The sequence below is a fragment of the Meriones unguiculatus genome, chromosome 19, assembly GCF_030254825.1.
Source record: "Meriones unguiculatus strain TT.TT164.6M chromosome 19, Bangor_MerUng_6.1, whole genome shotgun sequence".
Classification (NCBI taxonomy): domain Eukaryota; kingdom Metazoa; phylum Chordata; class Mammalia; order Rodentia; family Muridae; genus Meriones; species Meriones unguiculatus.
In genome coordinates this window covers 37,844,230-37,864,666 of record NC_083366.1, presented here as the reverse complement: position 1 = coordinate 37,864,666, position 20,437 = coordinate 37,844,230, and the positions used below count along the sequence as shown (strand labels likewise).

The 20,437-nt window shown below is 41.7% G+C and overlaps 1 protein-coding gene across 5 annotated transcripts in view; it reads right to left on the bottom strand.

Annotated features, from left to right (window-relative positions):
• Positions 1-2,221: 2,221 nt before the first annotated feature.
• The window catches only part of Elmo1 (engulfment and cell motility 1), a 521,602-nt gene continuing 503,386 nt past the window's right edge, over positions 2,222-20,437 (bottom strand). For all 5 annotated transcript variants that reach the window (XM_060372629.1, XM_060372632.1, XM_060372630.1 and 2 more), the window contains 3 exons: positions 18,749-18,831; positions 8,613-8,690; positions 2,222-3,611 (listed from right to left, as the gene is read on the bottom strand). In XM_060372629.1, the coding sequence (XP_060228612.1) occupies positions 3,411-3,611; positions 8,613-8,690; positions 18,749-18,831 (362 nt within the window). In that variant the 3' untranslated portion in view covers positions 2,222-3,410. The remainder of the gene's footprint in view (positions 3,612-8,612; positions 8,691-18,748; positions 18,832-20,437) is intronic.

The window sequence follows — 20,437 nt, the reverse complement described above, 5'->3', positions numbered from 1 at the left end:
TGTAATCCAGACTGACCTTGAATGTGAGCTCCTCATCTCTGCAGCCCTAGCTGGGCTGAAACTAAGGCTTGTTATCATAGAGATCAGCCTTCCTGAGCCCTGAATGTTGGGATCAGAGAACTGTGCCACCACCATGTCACACTTGAACAAATGTTCTTTAATGTTGCTTCACCTTGAACACAGACAAAAATCTCACTGACTGCACTGGACTTGGAACATTCTGGTTTTATATGTGACTAAATGACTTACAAAAATTATTTCATTGCTAACTGGAAGATTTGCAGATAGGTTTGGGAAACACTTTTGGTTGAAGTAACCACTGGCATTTCCTGCTCTTAAAAGTGTTGCAGAGATTATTATGGCCATTAAAATATCAGCAAATTCAGATTACAGATTTTATTTCAGATGAAGCTGGATTGGAGAACCAAACTTGGACTTGATGACAAAGAGGCTTCTTGTTTCTCTTCTGCATTACATGGGGCTTGCTTGCTTGGTCTTTAAGAACTGAGACTAGAAGAACCCAGTCTGAGGTACCAGGCCTAAATGAGAAATGCCTTGAGCATCTTCAGAAGAGGTGAGGTGGTGAATATGGGCAATAATCCTTTTCCACCGTGACTCAAAATAAAGAAATGCAGAACAATGACAGCTTCTTAAGATGTTAACAGTCTGTAAAGAGCTATGTCCTCTGTATATATGATAAAGAAACAAAAGCTTGCATGAGAAAGCTGAAAACCCATATTTACTGCAGTGGTATTGCAAAGGCTAGGTGATGTGGACCCCACATCGGTGTCCACCAACAGATGAGTGCAAAAATAAAATGTGGTATGTGCAGACAATGGCTTATTATGTGTCCATAAAAAGATAAAACTCACTTTCAACACCATGGATGGGCCTGGGAGACATTAAATGAAATAAGGTCAAAGAGAGAAAGCAAATCACCCCCACCCCCATGAAATCCCGAAGCTGCTGAGAGAATACTGGAGGCTGGAGGGGGCAGAGGGTAGAGTAAAGGATGGATTGGTCAGTGGTTACAATGACGATTAGAAAGGAGGGATACATTCTACAGCACAGAAGTGTGGCTAGAGTTCCCAAGGTGTCTTAGATCTCAGGGTCGCTAGAAGTTGGGGATTTCCAGTGTGTTCACTACAAAGATATGATGAAAAGTTATGGCAACAGAACAGATTTCTCATTACCCAATGTAACATGAATAAAAGCTCTAGAGTATGCATAATTTTTATATTTCAATGGAAAAGAAAAAAATTCCCCCCGAATTTCTAATTAATAGACTAAAGTAGGAATACCAGAAGGAGATGATTCTTCTCATCCAGGCCACAGGACAGGTGCCTCTCTTAAACCTTGTAAGATTGGTATGTATGCCTCTACTCACTTTCTTCTACCTAACTTATCTCACAACAGGTAGAACAAACGATGACTCCGGCAGGAAGGACATGCATGTTAATGAGACAAGCCTCAGGATGGAAGAAATGGCAACCTGACGCTCAGGTGTGGGCACTCTAGTGGAAAGAATGATTGCTGTGAATGACGACAGATTTTGCAATTTATGGTGTGCTCTGGACCATGTCATTTGAGCCCAGGCCAATTTGTAACTGACCATCCTGACAGCCACAAAGAGCAGTTGCCTGCATGTAGCTACAGCTTGGCTGCCAGTTCAGGGTGGCCTAGCTGCACTGGACTGTGTCCTTACATTCCTTAGAGTTTATGATCCATATGATATTTGCACGGGAGCTGACCTAAGAAGAGTTTCCACTGTGCTCTGACTGTAACTTATTAATTCACATAGATTGGTATTGGCATAACAGATTTTAGGTGTGTGGGTTTGTCTTTTTTTCCCCATGGTTAAACATGTACCCTTGGGGTCAGTAGTATCTTTAATTGGACCGGCTCTATAAATCATAAATGGTAAAGAGAAAATAATGGGGAAGTATGCTGAGGAAGCAGCAATATAAAATGAAACATAATAAGATCATATTTCTGAACAGTGAGCCTCATTTTCTTCGTGGGTTGGGATGTGCTTCCTAGAAATGATATCGGTTATGCTCAGAGCTGACGATCTGTGCTTCCCAAATTAACACCCTCTCAAACAGCCCAGTTCAGAAGTCTGGAGGGGCTGTCTGATTTTGCATCCCTAACAAGTTCCCAGGTGATGCTAATGACTGAGTAGCAAGCACCCACATTACTAAATCAAAACACCAGCTCCCCATCTCATCACATTTAATTTTATTCCACAGCATGTTTAAGGGAATGTTATTCTTGGGAAGATGTTTGGGATTAAAATAATTAAAAAAAAACTGGAAAGTACACACATTTATGTATCTCTTCTTTTCATTAAATATATATCTGTTTGGCAAAAAATGTTAGACTCTTTTATACAAAAACAAAGCCAAAAAACAAAACAAAACAAAACAAAATAACCCCTAACCCTTGTAAATCGTAAAGACCTATAATAATTACAACGATGTAAACTTAGATGTCTGACAGCTTGATCACCCTGGAGAACCCGGATTGTAGCAGGAGCCCCAGGGAGAAGGTGATGTGGAGCTGCTGGGTAGCTACAGCCGCCTTAGAAGCGGTTAGGTTTAGTCTATTAGAGACGGAGCAGGACTACTGATTTCATTTGTGCTTTCTGCTAAAGGCTGGGAGCTTGAAGAAATGAAGAAGGCAGGTCTAGGCTGGGCAGTGAGAGGAAGCCCATTACTAGCTAGAGTGATGGAGAGGCTGGTCATGGCCATGGTCAACATTGCAGACAAGGAGCAGGCATGTGACTGTTTGGGAGACCTGACGCTGTAGAGGACTATAATGAGGCTGTTGCTGCTACACATGAGACCAAAGTGGACCAGGGCAAGGCCAAGACAGGGAAGGGAGAGAGGGGAGATGTGGAAATGATCTCAACTCACATAGAGCTGATGACATAGACTGACCCTAGAGAAAAAGGGTAGAAGGTAGTGGCCTTTGGTCTTCTTGTTCTAGAGTAGAGCTTTCTTACCCAACCCTGGCCTTAGGCATTTCTCTGGTTTGGTGAGTACATCTGAGGCAGCTTGGGCCTAACTGGCTCTCCTACTCCAGGCAAGGTAGTGAGGAAAGATATGCCTACAGCAGGTTAGAATGAGGGGACCCTCTGACTTTCTTACTAGTGGTGACTTTTGCATCAGTGAGCTGTAGCAGTGGGAAATGATCTCAAGCAGAGTGAAGAAATAGGTTGTAGGAGATGGTGATATGCCATGAAAGGGTCAGAAAAAAAAAGTCAGGGCTGGAAATGAGGCCAAAGGAAGGGTTGACCTGCAGCTTCCCTCCACCAAAGAACAGTCCCAATATGTGGATGTGTTTGCGCTCCTCTCTGCTGATAGCTACATCTTCCAGTTTGGGAGGAATGTATCCGGGGCCCAGCCACTTCAGTTACAGTCATAGACAAAGTCATAGTTGCTGGGCTCCTTGGGGATGGGCGGAGGTGCATCTGGGATCTGGATGTTTTCCAGGTCCAACAGGCGTAGCTTGATCTCCATGCTCAGCAGGGTGTCCAGGTCATTCCGTGTCAGGTCACTCATCATGTCCTTCCCAAGCAGTGCATTCAGCCCATCTGTCCAGATACAATACTGGTGGGAAAGAAGGAGGCAGTGAGCATGACTGATGATAATTATAGGAATGTAGTACATAGCATGCTCCAGGCTGTCTTAGGTGTTCATTTAACACCCACACCCTCTCTAGACCTTCTATCTAACAGAAGCAGAGGCTTTTGCTATCATATGTTTTTCAAGTTAAGAAAACGAAAGCACAGAAGATGTAGTGACATAGAAGTAAGTGGAGTGGATAGGATTGGAATTCAGGCAACGCGACTCGGGAAGCTTGCTCTTACACACAGTGTTTTGCTTTGGAACAGAAGGAATTGGATACCCTTGGTTGTACAGTATAATATTGCTAATTAAGACATTAGTGGAATGTATCTCATTATGCATGCACTTAGCAGCAGGTCAAGTTCTTCTTGACACTCATCACCATCCCCTGTGTAGTAGCCAGTGCCTTTCTACCATATCTAATACTTAAGCATAGGTGTTGACAGCCCACTTTCACCATGAGGCCAAGGTGGTCTTTGTGATTCTTAGCAAAATAAGAATTAGAAAATAGCTGTCAGTCGCTCAGTGCTTGATAACCAAAACGTGTAACAGCATTGGTTTTCTTAGGAAGATGTAGGTTGACTGCATGTCTGGACCTCCTGTGTCCTGGTCTCTAAGGTCCAGGCATTCTTGTAGTTATCCCTGGGGATATCATCTCTTTTGGAAAACACTCTGGAATATATTGTTAAGGCTTTTTTTTTTCTTTATAAAATGAATGATAGTCTTTGCCTCTTCAGTAGACTATGAAATTCTGGAGAGAAGAAACTATGTCTCATTTGTCTGAGGATGTACATTGTTCTTGGAAGATTCTCCTTCAGAAGACATAATTCTTCTCTAGCTTCAAAAGAGAGACATTAGTGTCTAGAAAAAGAGCCAACACCTCAGAAAACTGCCTGTATATTGGATGTTACTCATTCACTTGTTAAGTGGTCCCTGGGCCTACTTAGGACTCCATGCTAACAATTGTTTTGCTTCTTGCTGGCTTGGAATTCCCCTTAACATTTGTTCTAGATTTTATCTTTTCTAGATTCTATTCTTTCCTGTACTCTCTAGGTCAAGTTGCAATTCTAGACCCCCATGAGCCTAAGCACTCTATCCTTGGTTAAACAGGGTGTGCTCCATGGTCTGTTGGGAGATTTCAGCAGAAGCAATAGATACCTACAACTACTGTGATTCGATGAAAATCTTCCACAAAGCATGTCAGTGGTACTGGTGTGTGCCATGTCTGAGGAGAGCAGCATGAAGCTGTAAAGATTTCTTTCTGCCTCAGCTATGTAATCTGAACCAAAGTATGTAGCCCATCAAAACTCAAGTGGAGTGCTAAAACATTTCTGGATGCAACAGTGTGCTAGTGAAAATCTCAGCCATTTCCTGGCCACATCCAACCAGCAATTTGCTCACAAACAATGGATGAAGAGAGTTACCTAGTTCCCAGTGTACAGATAACTGATTTTGTTGGTCAAAGCTGAGGGACTTTATTCACAAGAGTTGCCCAGGTCATTCACACAAACACCCAGGTATGGGCGCCACTGAACACTGCGCTCCATAAGCCCTTCTCAGCTCTGGCAGCATGTCATAGTGATCTCTAAGTCCCAGGACTATTGTCCTTTGGACAAAGCCTTCCCAGCCTTGGCCACCTTCCTGGTACAGATTAAACCTGCTGGAGCACTGCTTTTGAGAAACAGCAAGCAGTGACCTTTTCATCAAAAATTACATTGACCAATAAAACAAAACTCTTGTACTACTGAATCTGAGTTGGAATTCTGGGCACTAATTCATGATATATTTTATGATAAAAAAAAATCTCACTTTTAGCTCTGTTTTCTGAAACGCCTAAAAATTATAACCAAATTGTAATAGGTTCAAGATTCTAGTTGTTAATTACTAATTTCTATTAAAAGTAAGTAGGACTGATAGGGGAAAAAAGGCAACACATAAGGTGAACCTGGACTATTCCATCCTACCAGAAAGCCAGAGAGTCATTAAAGATATGAGACCCTGACATTAGGATTCATAAGCCAACTTGACGATGCACGTCTTATCCAGGATAAGGAAACCTGGATCCCAGCAAAGACAACAACAACATATAAACATGTATTTTTAAATGTTGGCTTTATAATGACACTCAGACACCAAACATACCTTTTTTATCTTCTTTAGGGCACATTATTGTTTGTTTGTTTGTTTGTTTTAAATGGCAAAGGAATAAAGTATTTGTCCTGCCATCACGTATTCCAATTTTAGAAACACAAATAATTGTTAAGATTCAATTTTCTTTATCTCTCACTAATAAATAAAAATGGGATGACAGAATTGAGACAAAGCCTTTTGCAAACTCTCCTGGATTCACAGCTTAGACAGCAATCAAGCATTTCTGAATACTAAGTTTTTAAAAAAGAGGCAATGCAACAAAAAAGAAAACACCACTAAGGTTACTTAAAGCTGAATTTCAAATAGGTTAGCTTTCCAATTAACCTATTTTATAGTAACTCTTGGGGAAAAAGATACCACAGGGATGCTGTGACACAAGGTAGACAGAAAACTCTCCTTTAAGAGACATCTGCATTCTACTCCCAGGACCCAGGGAAGATCTTAAGTTATGTGGAAAAACAAGGCTGTTGTTGGTTGACCATAACACAGAGAAAGATTATTTTATATTATCTAGGTGACTCAATGTAATTCGAAGAGCCTTCAATGCCAGAGGGTCAGAAGAGTGGAAGGCAATGATCTCACTATGGAGCAGGAAGTGAAGATGGTTTGCAGAGAAAGCTAAACTTGTCATCGATGAAACCTATGGAGGCAGACTCAGGCGGTCTCTGAGGTACAAAAAAAAGGTAAGGACACAAGTCTCCCAAAGAGCCTCTGAGAGGGAATGCAGCTCATTGCCACGTTGACATTAGCCTAGGGACACTCACATTAGACAGCTGCCCTCCGGAATGCCTATAAATCTGTACAGTATTTAATTGGGCCAGGTACAGAGAAGAGCTGGTTAGTTATAATTATCCTGTGTGTGTGCATGCGCACGCATGTTGTGTGAGTGTGTGTATACTACAGGGTTGAAGTGTCAGTCCTAATCGTGCTACTTGTTTGAGACAGGGTCTCTTTTTTGTTGTTCACTGCTGTGCATGAACTTCTCCCATGGGCCCGCTAGCTTGTTATACACAGCAGTGAGCGAAAATATTTTCTTCCTCCCATCACACTGCAGAAGCACTGCGATATACAGCTGTGCTACGGTGGTGCCTGGCTTACACATGGGTTCTGGTTACTAGAGTTCAGGTCCTCACACTTGCCCAACACAGGCTTTGGCCCCTAATCTAACCTTTCCAGTTCCTTGCTATTATCTTTTTCATTGTCACGTATTTAATGTCGGGAGGCCCCTTTCCCTCTACTCAATAAATGAGGCTATCTGTAAAAAGAACCTTCAATTTCATGTGGCAATTATGAAAATAGAATGATACTAGATATGCAAGTGTTTTGAAGAAACTGAAAGTTCTCATAAGCATATATAGTCTACAAGAAGCGGCAGCTATGTTGAAAAGAAAAAAAAAATTCTTGGCATTGCCAGGGCATTTCCCCTTATCTGGAATTAACGCCCATCCTGGGGAAAATAGCTTGGCACTGACTTAAGTAGCAGCCCAACTTCTTCTATTTTTGATCGTTTTCTATGTCTCTTGTATATCTTGGCTATGTTGGCCTGTTCATAACCACAACTTTATTTAAAAACAGAAATAGGAGGATATGTATCTATTTTCAGACAGATGAAGACAAAGTCTTACCCTTCTGCAAACTAAATGTCAAGTGACACAGAATTATATTTAAGCACCATTCTAAATGCAGGATTTATGTCTAATCTTTTCTCTTTCTTTGGAATGGATAATTTTATTCAAAATCTTCAAACCAGTGAAAACCAGACACTAAATACCTTTTAAATGAACTGCATCTCCTCAGGGAAATGAGAACAAAAGTCAGATTCTATTAAAATGTTCCCTTCCTTCTAAATGCTGTTTGTGCAGTTACATACAAAACAAAATTTGAATGGTATTATCTAAAAATAAAATTTCAAGCATGATGCTGGGGTCTAATTTACAAGAGAAAAAGTTAAATCAACCATAACTGCTACTTTATTTTACAAATGCATTTTCTTAGACTTATGCTAAATATTTTAAATATAGCTGACAGTGTGCTTCAAGAAGAGGAACAAATTATACATATAACAAGATGTCAAAAAGGAATGAAAGCATCTTAGAAATAAAATTCCAACAGCAGAGACAGCCCTTAAACCTCTTAAAATAGCTTAAAGAGACTTGGTAGAGAACCATCAGATGGTCCCATGAATAGAGACACCAGCTTATCTGGGGAAGCTCTAGAGCAAAACTTAAATATTCAGTATGCATCAAAGCCCTAGCCAGGGCTGCTTCTTCCTCTGCATTAGTTAAGCCCTTGCCTGGCCTGAGTCATTTGCACATCAATTTTCTTCACTATGACCATTCTCCAGTTTGGCTTTGACTCTTCTCTGAAGGTTGTGTTAAAGGAAGACTACTGGGAGATGCTGGATGTTTCAGTAGATGGGCTCAGTGGGAAGAGTCTTTGGAGGTTATACCCCTGAAGGAAAATATTGTGACACCGGGCTGTTTCCCTCTCTCTGCCTCCTTGCTCCCGTGAGGTAAGCAGGCTCCTCCCTCATTTATACCCGCCAATCATCTAAAGACCACACACTCTGCAAAACTGTTATTCCGAGTGACCACAGGCATTGTGTTATAGTAGCAGGAAGCTGGGCAGAGCACATGGCTGCCGATTCAGCTACTAAGAAGTCTGAGTTGTAGCTGGTGGTTACTTAGGAGGTTTCGGTTTCATGTCAACAAGACACCCTTTTATTCATCGTTTTTCAAAAGCAGGTTTCTACAAAAAGTGACATTTCTTCCTTTCTAGGATCCTCCCTTTTCATTTTTATGTCATTGGTTACCCCTTACCAAGACCCCTTACCTCATGCTTGTCAGGAGCAATAAAATTCAGTTGGCAATTTGAGTCATATAAGATGGAGAAAGCAAGTTCGAGCACCTCCTACGAGAGAGCAAAGAAAACACCACATTAAAGAAAGCGCCATTCTTTTCTGACACTACAAGTGGTCAGTCAGAAGGGAGTCAGAAGAGGAGCCTATCTTCTGTTCAGAGACGAAGCAACCATGAGGTGACAAAAGAAAGGGTTGTGCTTCTCCAGGATCCCAGCATGAGACCTCTGCATTCCGACAGGCTGCATGAACCATCTCATTTTCATAAGAACACAGGCACAAGCCTTACCACGGCCTTTTTAATGGTACAGGGTTTTGAGAGATTTATGGCACATGGCCAAAGCTATGTATCTCCCTTCCAAGTGTTGTAACCTGCTTAAATTCTATAGCCCCTCTACTGAGACCTACTTTATTTCTTAGCATAATTATGCCTCCTCTGTTAATAACCTGCTGTAGCCTTTAACATATCAGAAGACATCTTTATTATGTCTCTATGGTTTCATTTCTCAAACTTTGTATACTTTGTTACTTGGACACTCTATGAAGTCCCCCAACTTCAAAACCAATCATATTGAAGGTCAGTTAGAAACACTAGTCAAATAATGTAATGTTGCTTACTATACCTGGATACCTAGCTGCAGTTTTGTTACCTGGTTGTTACCTAGTTGCCATTTGTTTCCTACACCTGGTTACAATTTGTTAGCTGATTATTATTGTTTATTATTATTATTATTATTATTATTTTGTATAAAAACCTTCCTTAGGAGCAGACCAGTGTCACAGTCTGGCTCCCGAGTCCAGATTATGGCCTTGAGTGGTCAGTTTCTGTTTAGCATTCAATAAACCTCTGTTGAGTCGAGTTTGGTGTCTGAGAGTGGCTATTCCTGAACTGGTAACACAAGAAGACAGGGAGGCAGCAAACGCCGTAATTAGCAGCAGTAAGGGCTGAAACCCATAGAGATACGGACTCCTCAAAATATAGATGCTATTCCAGAGATAATGAGACTTTTGGGTAAACCCATATCTTAATATCTATCTTTGGATCTTTGTACCACCATCAGCAAAGGATACTTATACGTACATCAAAGACCTATCTACTAGAAGCTGTAGAATATAGAGGAGAAGCATAGTTGACAGCGACAAAAAGACAGACTCAAGCACTAGTGTGAACTTACTGAGTATAGACTATGGGCCATGCCCACAGTGCCAAGGACTAAAGGACACTTTCATTTCATTGTGGCTGGGTAAGTCTGGCTGACATACGTACTGCCAAATCTACTACATAGGTTATAAAACAAGTCTCAGAGTGTGTGCCACAGCCATATTGGGTACCACAATCACTCTACTGGCTTGAGAAGTGAGCAGAGCAGAGCCCCTGGAAGCTAACAGTCAGCAACCGTATCAGAACCCCACTGGCTCCTAATGTGGACAGGAAGAGTCAAGTGTATCTGTGCCAGTATTCTGCACTGTGATAATGCATGTCCTAGTTTGCTTCTATGCACCTTTATTAGGTACCACTGATTGTGACCTCTGCCCTATTATGATCTGGGAGTAGTACTGCTGAGAAAATGACCACAAAACATTTCCCACTAAGGAGCCAGACCTCTCCATATCATTTCCCACCTCAATATCTGTGAGATGATTTGCCTTTGGCAAGTGGCTCATATCACAAACATGTCCCAGAAAGAATATTTCAGATGAATTAAAAGAATCTTCCAAAATAAACCCTGAAGACCTTGTGATAGCTGGACCCACTCTGAACACAGCCTACTGTCAAGCTATTCTGGCTCTCATGGGATTCTCTGTCTGGCTCACCTCCAGTTGTCCTCTCACTAGGAGGAGGCAGCTTTGTTCTGAGCCTAGACTGTCATATATCTCACACTCAAAGGGTCCCCTCACTCTGCCAGAAATAGAAAACCTGGAAGAAAAGAATGCTGAGTCATGGATGCTTGACTGCATAAACTCCTCTCTTCATTTCTTATTCACTTTCTTCTTCAGCCCTCCATTCAGGCTTCAGTGAAGTTATGCAATAGTCAAGCAAATAAGAAGGCACATTTTCTATCGTGTTTGGCACTTGTTTTCATAACACTATCTCAAGGCCTTTAAATTTATAATCAAATAGCAATAGTTATACTAGTGGTACCATAAATTTATGTCATCTTTAAAATACAAATCAATAAACAACATGTATCAGCAACCATGAATTCCACTCCTGGGAGTATTTTAAAAAACCCAAGCAAGCCAAAGTTATATATTATTACTTGTAAGAAAGTTATGAGAAATTAAATCTCTTCCTCTCCTTTGGGTATTAAGGAAATCACAAATAGTAAGATAATTATGAAGGAGAGTTACATGGGGGAAAAAAACAGGAGAAAGACTGGAGGGGAAGGAGGGGTGGCTTTGCTTTGGAACTCTAGCTACAAGGAAGTCCCTTCACAAATAAACAGGACAAGGTGAATTTCACCAAGGTCTTGCTGCTCAGCCCTGTGCAACAACTGTCACAACAGCTGCTGTGAACAGGACAAATCCAAGACACATGCCCTTGGCCAGGTGCTGAAGCCACTGGCAACCAGGGTGTCGGAGTGGAGACATTTTCTCTTTTGCAGGGAGCTTAGAGGCAGATAGGAAGGAGCACAGCGACCTTGGGCTTTGTCCTTTTTGGCATATACGTCTCAGGACATGAAGGATCTGAGCTGTCATGACCTAGATTCCTGATAAATACAGGCAGGAAATGGGAAAATTGTGAGAATGTCAATTCCCACTCTAATCTCACCAGGGCTTTCTGGGAGGGGTGGGAGGAATTAATTCTCTGAACGGCATGCCTGCATGAAAGGGTGCTATCATTTTTAATGGGTTTTATTGACATCCCTGGCTTGCTGTCACTGAGTCATTTGGTGAAGGTCGCCTTTCTAGCACTTCAACAAGGCAGGATGCAGAGCTGGGAGCAGTGGCATGTCTCAGGCCAATTCTCCAGAAACTGCCACCTGTCCAAACTGCCCGTAAGGAAGACAGGCTCCAGGTGACAGCTGACCAGGCTGGCACAGATATTGGGCAGTGTTGCCCGATGGGACTCCTGACACACACACACACACACACACACACTCACTCACACACACACACCACTCCACAAATACCTAACGTATCACTGTTGAAGGTCTTTGTTTCTTCTGGATGTAATTATGTAGAAAACTAGATCTCATAGCAGCTTACCTCCACCCTGTTCCACTGAGTGAAGGCTTTGAGCAGTCCAAAATATGGGGAAAGAGGGAACAGAAGCCAAACATTTCCCTGCTGCCAAGGTCTCTGAACTTATAATCTCATATTCAGGCCTTTTGCTCTGGGACTTGTCACAAGACAGGCAGTGAGGAGACATTCAGAGAAACAGTGCTTAGCACAAGGAAGCATCTGAATATGCATTCTTCATGGGTAAATGATGGACTGACAATCTTGAGACTAGAGTTTTACATAACATATCTTCAGCGTACAGTGTTGTCTCCCATTCTTCATATTGCTTTGGGTAACAACACACTGGCCATTTTCTCCAGAGCTCACTGAACTATGCGGGTTCTCCATCTATCCAGTCACATTAAGGGTGGAGTGTTTGGATCAAAGATACATGATATACTTTGGCATATATGTAGATGTTAAATATGACCATAGCATATTTCACAGCTGCTCATCTACAACCTATAAGCTTGGGTTTCTATTTTAAAAGGATAAAAAAGAGGCTGTTTCTTGTTCATGTAGCACAAAGACCGCCCTCTTCACAAAGATAAACCTCTCAGACCTTTTGGCTCTAGTTTATGTGAGCCTCTCAAGAGTTTACCAAACCACCATCTTTCTAACCATGCTGGAATCTCTTTCTCATGCAGTGTGGCTCCTTCCCATGAGGAAGTGCACCCAGGCCTCTTCACCTGGAAGCTTTCCTACCTGCTGGATCCTATTTTAAAGCCCAGCTCAGGTGCCATTTTCTCTTGACCTAGTCTCAGCTTTTCCTTGATAACCTTTCTGTTTCTTTTTTGTTGAGACATATGACAAATCGTAACTGTGTTTATTTATAAATCTTAATTCACTGGACATCCAGAACTGGCACTGAACCATACTAATCTCTGAATTTCTAGCACCTGGCCACAAAGACGATGCTAAATACGATCAATGAATTGATGGCAGGTGAAGTCAATAAGGTAGCAGGATTTTTAGTTAAGATGAGAGCTTTTAAAATGATACATCAAGCTCTAGTAGAATCTGCTTCTCATCTGGGTTAGAGGGTCAAATATCAAGACAGAAGCTGAGCTTTGGAAAGCAGTTAGGGAGACAAGAGGTAGACAGAGAAAGCAAAGCAGGTTCCCTGTAATGGTGGCCTCTTGTTCCCACAAGACACTGCAAGGAAAAGTGATGGGAAGGCATGGATTGGATATATAAATAGGACCAACAGGTAAAAGGGGAGGGGACCAGAAGCCCCGTAAAATACCCCAGCTAGTGTTCATATGACGGACTCCCAGCTCAGGCTCAGGAATAAGGCAGCTACTTTCCCTTTCTCCATATGACGGTCTTCTGTCTTTCCCAGATGTTTGTTTCTTTGTCCAAGCCAGAGAATGTATTCAGTAATCCCCTTGATTAGTACCAACAACCCCATTACACCTCTTTGTGAGTATGGAAATATGGTAGTTCCTCTTCCTCGAAATATATTCATATCTGAACCTCTAGGATCCAATGAAGTCTGTCTTTTGGTAATGTTTGATGGCTGCAAAACTACAAGCCCCATATCTAGGGAGACAAGCACCAGGAATAACTGAGTAAAACGCACAGCAAACATCAAAGACTTACAAAATTACAGAATTCCCAATTTAAAAAAAAATGGAGTCTTGCATTGAATATTTACCCACCTGTGGTAATCAAACACCAGAAAACGTATTTACTGTGAAGAGTCTCCTCCTTCTCGTCTCCACAGACATCTTCCTGTTTTCCTAACTTCTATTAAATGTTTTAGACTCTAGTTCATTGGTTCTCAACCTGTGACTCACAACCCCCTTGGCAAACCTCTAGCTCCAAAAATATTTACAATACAATTCGTAACAGTAGCAAAATTATAGTTACGAAGTAGCAACACAAATAATCTCATAGTTGGGGGTCACCTCAATGTGAGAAACTGTATTGAAGGGTCCCAGCATGAGGAAAGTTGAGAACCACTGCTCTAGCTGCAAGAGGTTGGGCCTGATTTGCCCTGTTTACACAATTCGTTAGAGTTCATCAGATTTCTGAAGCTCAGAGCTGAATGAATGAATGAATGAATGAATGAATGAATGAATGAAAGCACAGACACCTAAAGGGAAGGACTAACTCTCATTATATTCCCACACTACAGCCTTGGATTGTGCCAGACACAAGCAGATGCTAAATTCTTAAGATGGCCTTGCTCAGCATTTAAGCTCATGGAGAGTACTGCTGCACAAAATCTCAGAAGGTGCTCCCTAGCTGTAAAAACCGTCTGAAGGACTATACCTTGGCTTTTAGACACCAGGCAGGGGTGCCCTACTGTGGACACACTTTGGCTAACTCTTCCTTGAAACTGCAGATAGCCCTTTCTTACCCGCACAGGGGTTTCTTATCCATAAGTCTCAAAGAGGGTAGTGGTGTCTTTGGAGTCCTGGAAAAATGGGGATGGGTGTGAAGGTGAGATAGAATTGTGACTTTCCTTTCTGCCTGAAGAGTAAGGTCTAAGGGATATTGATAATATCATGAGGCAAGCAATTTTCATATATATGCAAATGAAAGCGCCAGGTCATTGAGCTCGGCTGGACATGGCAGGAGCGGCTGGAACACCTTGTAAACACAGGGCAGCAGCCTCCACTTATGGGCAAGCTTATCTGTCTGCAGCAGTGTGCCCTGCCCACCCATCTGTCCGCCTGACCGTACAGCAACCATCTATAGTCCATCCATCCACTCACTTTTTTATGAACATCCTAAAAATAAGGAAAACTTCAGCACCTTAAAAAAACGCTATTTACTAATTTGTTTGTGAGGGGCATGTTGATGCTTTCACCACATCCAACATAAGTTTTTAAAAATTTTGTTTAGCTTGAGATGCATAGTTTCTGACTTTTTTTATAAAAAATGTATTGGTTATTTAGAAGCATGTTGTTAAATTTCCAAATATACGCATTTTGCCCTCTTTTTGCTTTTGGTTTGCCATGACCTAAGAATATGCTTTGTAAGATTATTTCCCTAAAAATTTTTTTTTTATTTTTGTCATGATGAAAATCAAACAAAACATGTCTTAAGGTCCAATGTGTATCTTGGCAAATATTTTTGTGTGCTCAGGAAGAACGTGTATTATGTATTATGTTGGCTGGATTATTCTATTAACATCAATTAGATCAAGCTGATTGATAGTGCTGTCCACACCACCAGAATCCATTTGATTGTCCCCTTTGCTTGATCTCCATTGGTTACTGAGGCAAGAATGCTGAGGTACCCCTTTGCCCTATCAGTTTCTGGACCCATGTATTTTGATGCTTCTTGTCAAGTTCATATGTGTGTGAGGTAAGGCTGCTGTGCCTTCTGGGAGAAATAGTTCCTTGATAATTTTCTCTCTTCTCAGGTCTGCTTTGTATAAGGTTAAGAGAGATACCCCAGCTTTCTTTTCATTAGAATCAGTATGGTGTGTATTTCCTCATCCAATTACTTTAAACTTATATTGGAAGTAGTTTTCTTATAGCTAGCATATAGTTCTTAATTTAGCAAAAATCAGTTTATAGTTGCTGTGCATTCATTCTCCTTGTTCCTGCTACCATGCCAGCAGCTCAAGGATGGCTTCCCAAAATCATGACTACCTAGATACCAACAGCATCCACAGATGAGGTGCCACTTGGGGCCCTGTGGGCAAGAGGCCACAGCGGGAGCTGAGGATTCTCAGAATGTCTGGTGATAAATGAATTTCTGTCTTTCCTGATATGGATAGGGACCATTCACAGAGCAGTGTGCCAACTCTGAAGATCTGAGGTATAAACTCTCTGTAGAGTTTCCCAGTTGCTACCTATATGATAAATCACCCAGTGGTTCCCACACCCCAATGAGGACATCTGGGCCAACACGTACCAGGATATCCTCAAGGATAAGTCATCTGCCCCGTTTGAGGTCAGGCACATTTTGATCTATATCCAGAACCTGCTAGGAGAACCTAGCACAGCCCTTTGAACACGTATGTTGCTGATCTCTGGAAACTTCCCACAGCAAGGAGGCCTGACCCCAGCTGTCTAGCCTCTCTCCTGTGCCCATCAATGTTTTTCCTTAGATGGTCTAGCCTTTCTTTATTTCTGCATGGGTCTCTGTTTCTTGAGCTATGGTGCTATTTTTTTTATGTATTTTTTTCTTAAAACACAATAGTTTGCTTGAGCTTTTACTATGTATATTTAAAACGTACACTTTGATCATTTCTGTATAAGAAATCACTTTGAAGACTGTGTCTCTTAATTGATGTATTTAGACTGTTTATATTGAAAGTGTCCGGTGATACACTTAGATGAGCATGAGCATACTGGGAGCACTACCAACATGCTCTGTCCCTACCCTTCCCCTCGTTTGCCTTCTTTTTAAATGTGAGCATGGCAATGGCTCTGTCCTGCCCCTTTAAGTTAGCTTCCATTTTTTCCGCTCTTGCAGTTGCTTTAACCACGCAACATACTCTTACTACTGTGCTCTTCAGTAACACACAGCAATCTTTCGCATGGCTGACTAAAATAAATGCTTATTTTTATTTTACCTTCACCTTTTCTTGCTCTGACACTGCTCCTGTTTTTGCCTTGATGTAAGTCTCTAGTCCTTTCCGTTTCTATTCTGACAGAACCAATTCATTCAGACACTTCCTGTGTAATGTTGACTTTTCCTATTATAGCCCATAACATTTTAAATCACAGTTATTACTTTCCAATCCTACAAGTTCTATATCTGTGTCATTCTGGTAAAAGGCAAATGATTTACACAATCTAAAGGAAACCCAGAGCCCTGGGTCTGATGATTGCTTTGTTTCTGGAGGCTGTTTCACCCTGCAGAGGAGGCTTGCCTCCAACTTCCTTGGAACATGTTAGCTAATAAGAAATGAAATAGTCAGGTCCAGAGTGATAATTTATGTTAATATGACAAGAAAATTCGGCTTTGTTTTCGTGTATGTGTGTGTGTGTGTGTGTGAAGTGTATGTGTATCTGTAAATGTATGAGTGTTCACATGTTTGGGCTCACATGTGTGCTTTCGAGTGTCTGTGCACCTGTGTACACACGCATCTTCAGGCTAAGTTGACATTAGGTATCTTCCTAGATCATTTTACATTTACTGCACACAGTGCCTCGCTAAACCTGCCACTTTGCTCAGCTTCTTAACCTAAGGAAGAGAGTGACCAGGCTTCAAGACCTTCACATGCTGGGCTGAGGTAGGAAACCTCTTTGAAAATATTTTATAGAATCCTCAGTTCCTAGTCAGCCTATTCAAGTCCTGGCAGACTGCTCTACTGCCAGCCAGCCCTCCTAGCCCTCTGGGTTAGACTCTCGTGCTGTCAGTTTCTTCGCATGGCTTCCTGCTCAGTTCAAGTGTTATCTAACCAGGAACCTTTATGGAGCTGAGCAGAGGCTGTGCTCGCTGAGATGGCAGAGGGAACACCTGACATGTGAAACAGATGGCAATCCCTGCTGGCGCTGGAGGAAGCCAGTGCCGTAAGAGGCAAACCATGAAATCTGGAACTTGTTGCCACAGTTGATAATGCTCCTTGGAGTCTATGAACAACACAGTCCTCACATCTCTGGCATGGAAACCCCCACAGGTATTATACAACAGACTACCCCGATGGCCGTCTTCCCGGCATCTCTCTGATTGTGCTTGTCATTGGAGCACTTTACAGGCTGATGCTGTGGTGGGCTTAGCATCAAAGAAATGCATATGGAATTGGGCTGAATTATATCCATATAACACAAGAAGCAAGAAACTTGCAATCAGCATTCTTGCTTGTATTGTTCCCTTCTGACTTCTTGAACAATACCTTTTATTTTCTTTGAGCATAGTTGTGGGACAATGACCTTTTATCTTCATTTGGGACCAGAAAACAGGGCTTATTTATGGTAACCCTCATAAGCGGGATATACGAGGTTTTTTTTTTTTTTTTCATTCCTCTTAGACACTGCTTTTAGAATCCAAGAAGCCAATTATTGATTCACATGGCATCTGACCCCCACATGTCTAGAGCAGCCAGGTAAATCTAGACTTTGTTTTGGTTTGGTTTCGATACAGCATCTTGCTATGTAGATGACAGGCTGGCTCATGATTTTCTTGCCTCATCCCTCTTTGTGCTAAGGTTACAGGTGTATACCATCACACACAACCAACACATGTTGCTGATGGATGGTAAGTAACACAGGATGCCAAGGGTTATAAGCAAAGGACTGTACCCTCTGACCTAGACACAGGAAATTTTCTGTCTTTCTTGATCATGTTCCCACTCTTTCCTCATGAAACAACATACACCATCATAATGAAACCTTGTTGGTAAACTGTAATGGGGAGGAGAAAAATGCTACATTGTTAATGGACAGCTAAACATGTATTCCTGGGTCCTGCTTTCCTTTAAGCTGCATTTGGATACTTAACAATCTACTTTCTACAATGCTGAAGGATATCAGGTATTCAATGCTTTCTAATATTCTTTGACTCAGCTGGTATCTGCCCGTCTTAGGCTTCACTAAGACTCTAGTGAGGCTGTGTAGGGGGAGGGACACCATGAACACGAGGTAAGAAGAGGTCTATAGAACGAAGATGAGTAGAGCAAGCACATGCAAAGAGAGTGGCAGAACAGCAATTGTAATTTCTAGTATTAGAAGTAGACAGAGAGTAGGGGAACAAGAGAGCAGGCATTAGAAAGGTGATCAGGTAGAGAAAGTAAAGGCATTAGAACAAGAAAGGAATGGATCAGGAAAAAAATAGGAGAGCTGAGATGTATAACCCAACATAAAATATCCATTGGTTCCATGGTGAACCCTCCAATACATGCATAAGCGAAGTGGGGATCATTATGGAGGCTCACTGCATTGTACAGATACGGCCACTTATAATGATGTAGAAATCATACCTTGTTTTGTTTAAGGGCACCTTTCTCTTTCATATGAGGACAGTCCTTTCCCGTCACCACTGCTTTGATATCTGCCACCGGCACTGCAATTCATAAAAATAATGAGAGTTACGACACCATTGGAAGCTTCAATGTCAGCAGAGGAGCAAAGGTACTCATTGAGTGTGCTACCACGGTTGGCACTTCCCAAATCCATTACAGAAAGAAAAAAGAAGGGAGGCAACAAGAAGAAGAAAAGTCAGGCAGTGTTTAGAAACTAGACACTCAAGCATATTATATTTTGGCAAAAGGTATCATTAGCATGCTAGTTCCACAAATATAATTTGGTTCCCTAAGACTGAAAATAGCACCCATCAATAGTGGTGATATAAGTGATGGTGTTAGAATAGATGCAGCAGTAGGTTAACAGTGGTTATAACAGTGGTTATGACACTATAGGTGGTATTACAAGGGCGTCCATGTGCTAGGGGTAATGCCAAGTGCTTCATATGTATTGATACCCCTAGCTGTAGCATTTACATCTATATTGTTTCTCAGTGTTGGATAAACAGAATAAGCAGATCTAGCTCAAATCACCTATCTGACTCCAAACAGTTCTGAACTCTCCTCCAAAATCTCTCCCTTTCCCAAATCATTATTTCTCACAACAATTCTGTAAGGTGGGTTTGGCTGTCCCTGCTCAACAGGTGATGGAAATAAACTCAATAATATAAAGGAAACTTTTCTTTCTGATAGAGCCTTTGGAAAATAATGCAGCTAGATAGAATGATGTTATCTAATGCCTCGCTCAGGAGTAGGAAGAAGAAAAGGAACAGAAAAGACTCTGCATTCAAAATACTCTGAGATCAAATGAGAGAGACAAGGATGAGTAGCATGGCTCAGAACCTTGATTTTAAAACAAAAACAAACTTTAAGACATTTATCCTTCTTCAATCCCAAATCATCTAATCCCACAAATAATTCTGAATCTGACTAGCTTGGCTTTGCCAAAAGAGGATTGTAAGCAATTGGTTCTTTACACTTCCCTGAACATAATGGCATATTTCATACTTAAAGTTCATACACTTTTACTGAAGAAATTGATTGGAGTATTGATAACAAAATTAAAAATCTATTCATTATTAAAACAACAGTAAAGCTAAGCTCCCAGGACTACTAAACTCTGCCTGAGTCTGGTAACATGCTCTGAGCTCTCAAGCCCAGAAAAGGGGTGATAAGATGAGCTCTAATCTCCTGGGGACACCCCACCATCTATTTCACAGTGTCTGCTCCTCTACCACATAGCCCTGACTCTAGTCTATCCAGAGGACTTGTATTCAATTTCATTATCAATACCTGGCTTCTTGCTCTCCTTCTGGGCCCAAGGAAGCCTATGCTTCCCAGAAACATTTCCACTCAGCTGGGGTCTTATGACTAGCTCTGGCTGATGAAATATACAAGGAAGTACCTATCTAGATAGGGGTACTGAAAAGACTCCATGTGCCATTTCTTTGTCCTGTGTTCTTTCTCCTGCTTTTGGCCCTAAGGCCGGAACAGTCCTTGGCCAACCTACTGAGTGAGAAACCTTTTGCTGTGCTAAGCCACTAGGTGTGGGGTTGCTTGCACTGTGGTGCAGCAGTGTGGCCTCTCCCTACTGGCTCAGCCCTATGCTTCAGAAGCCTTTTCTTTCTGGCCTTTTCTTGATCTCCT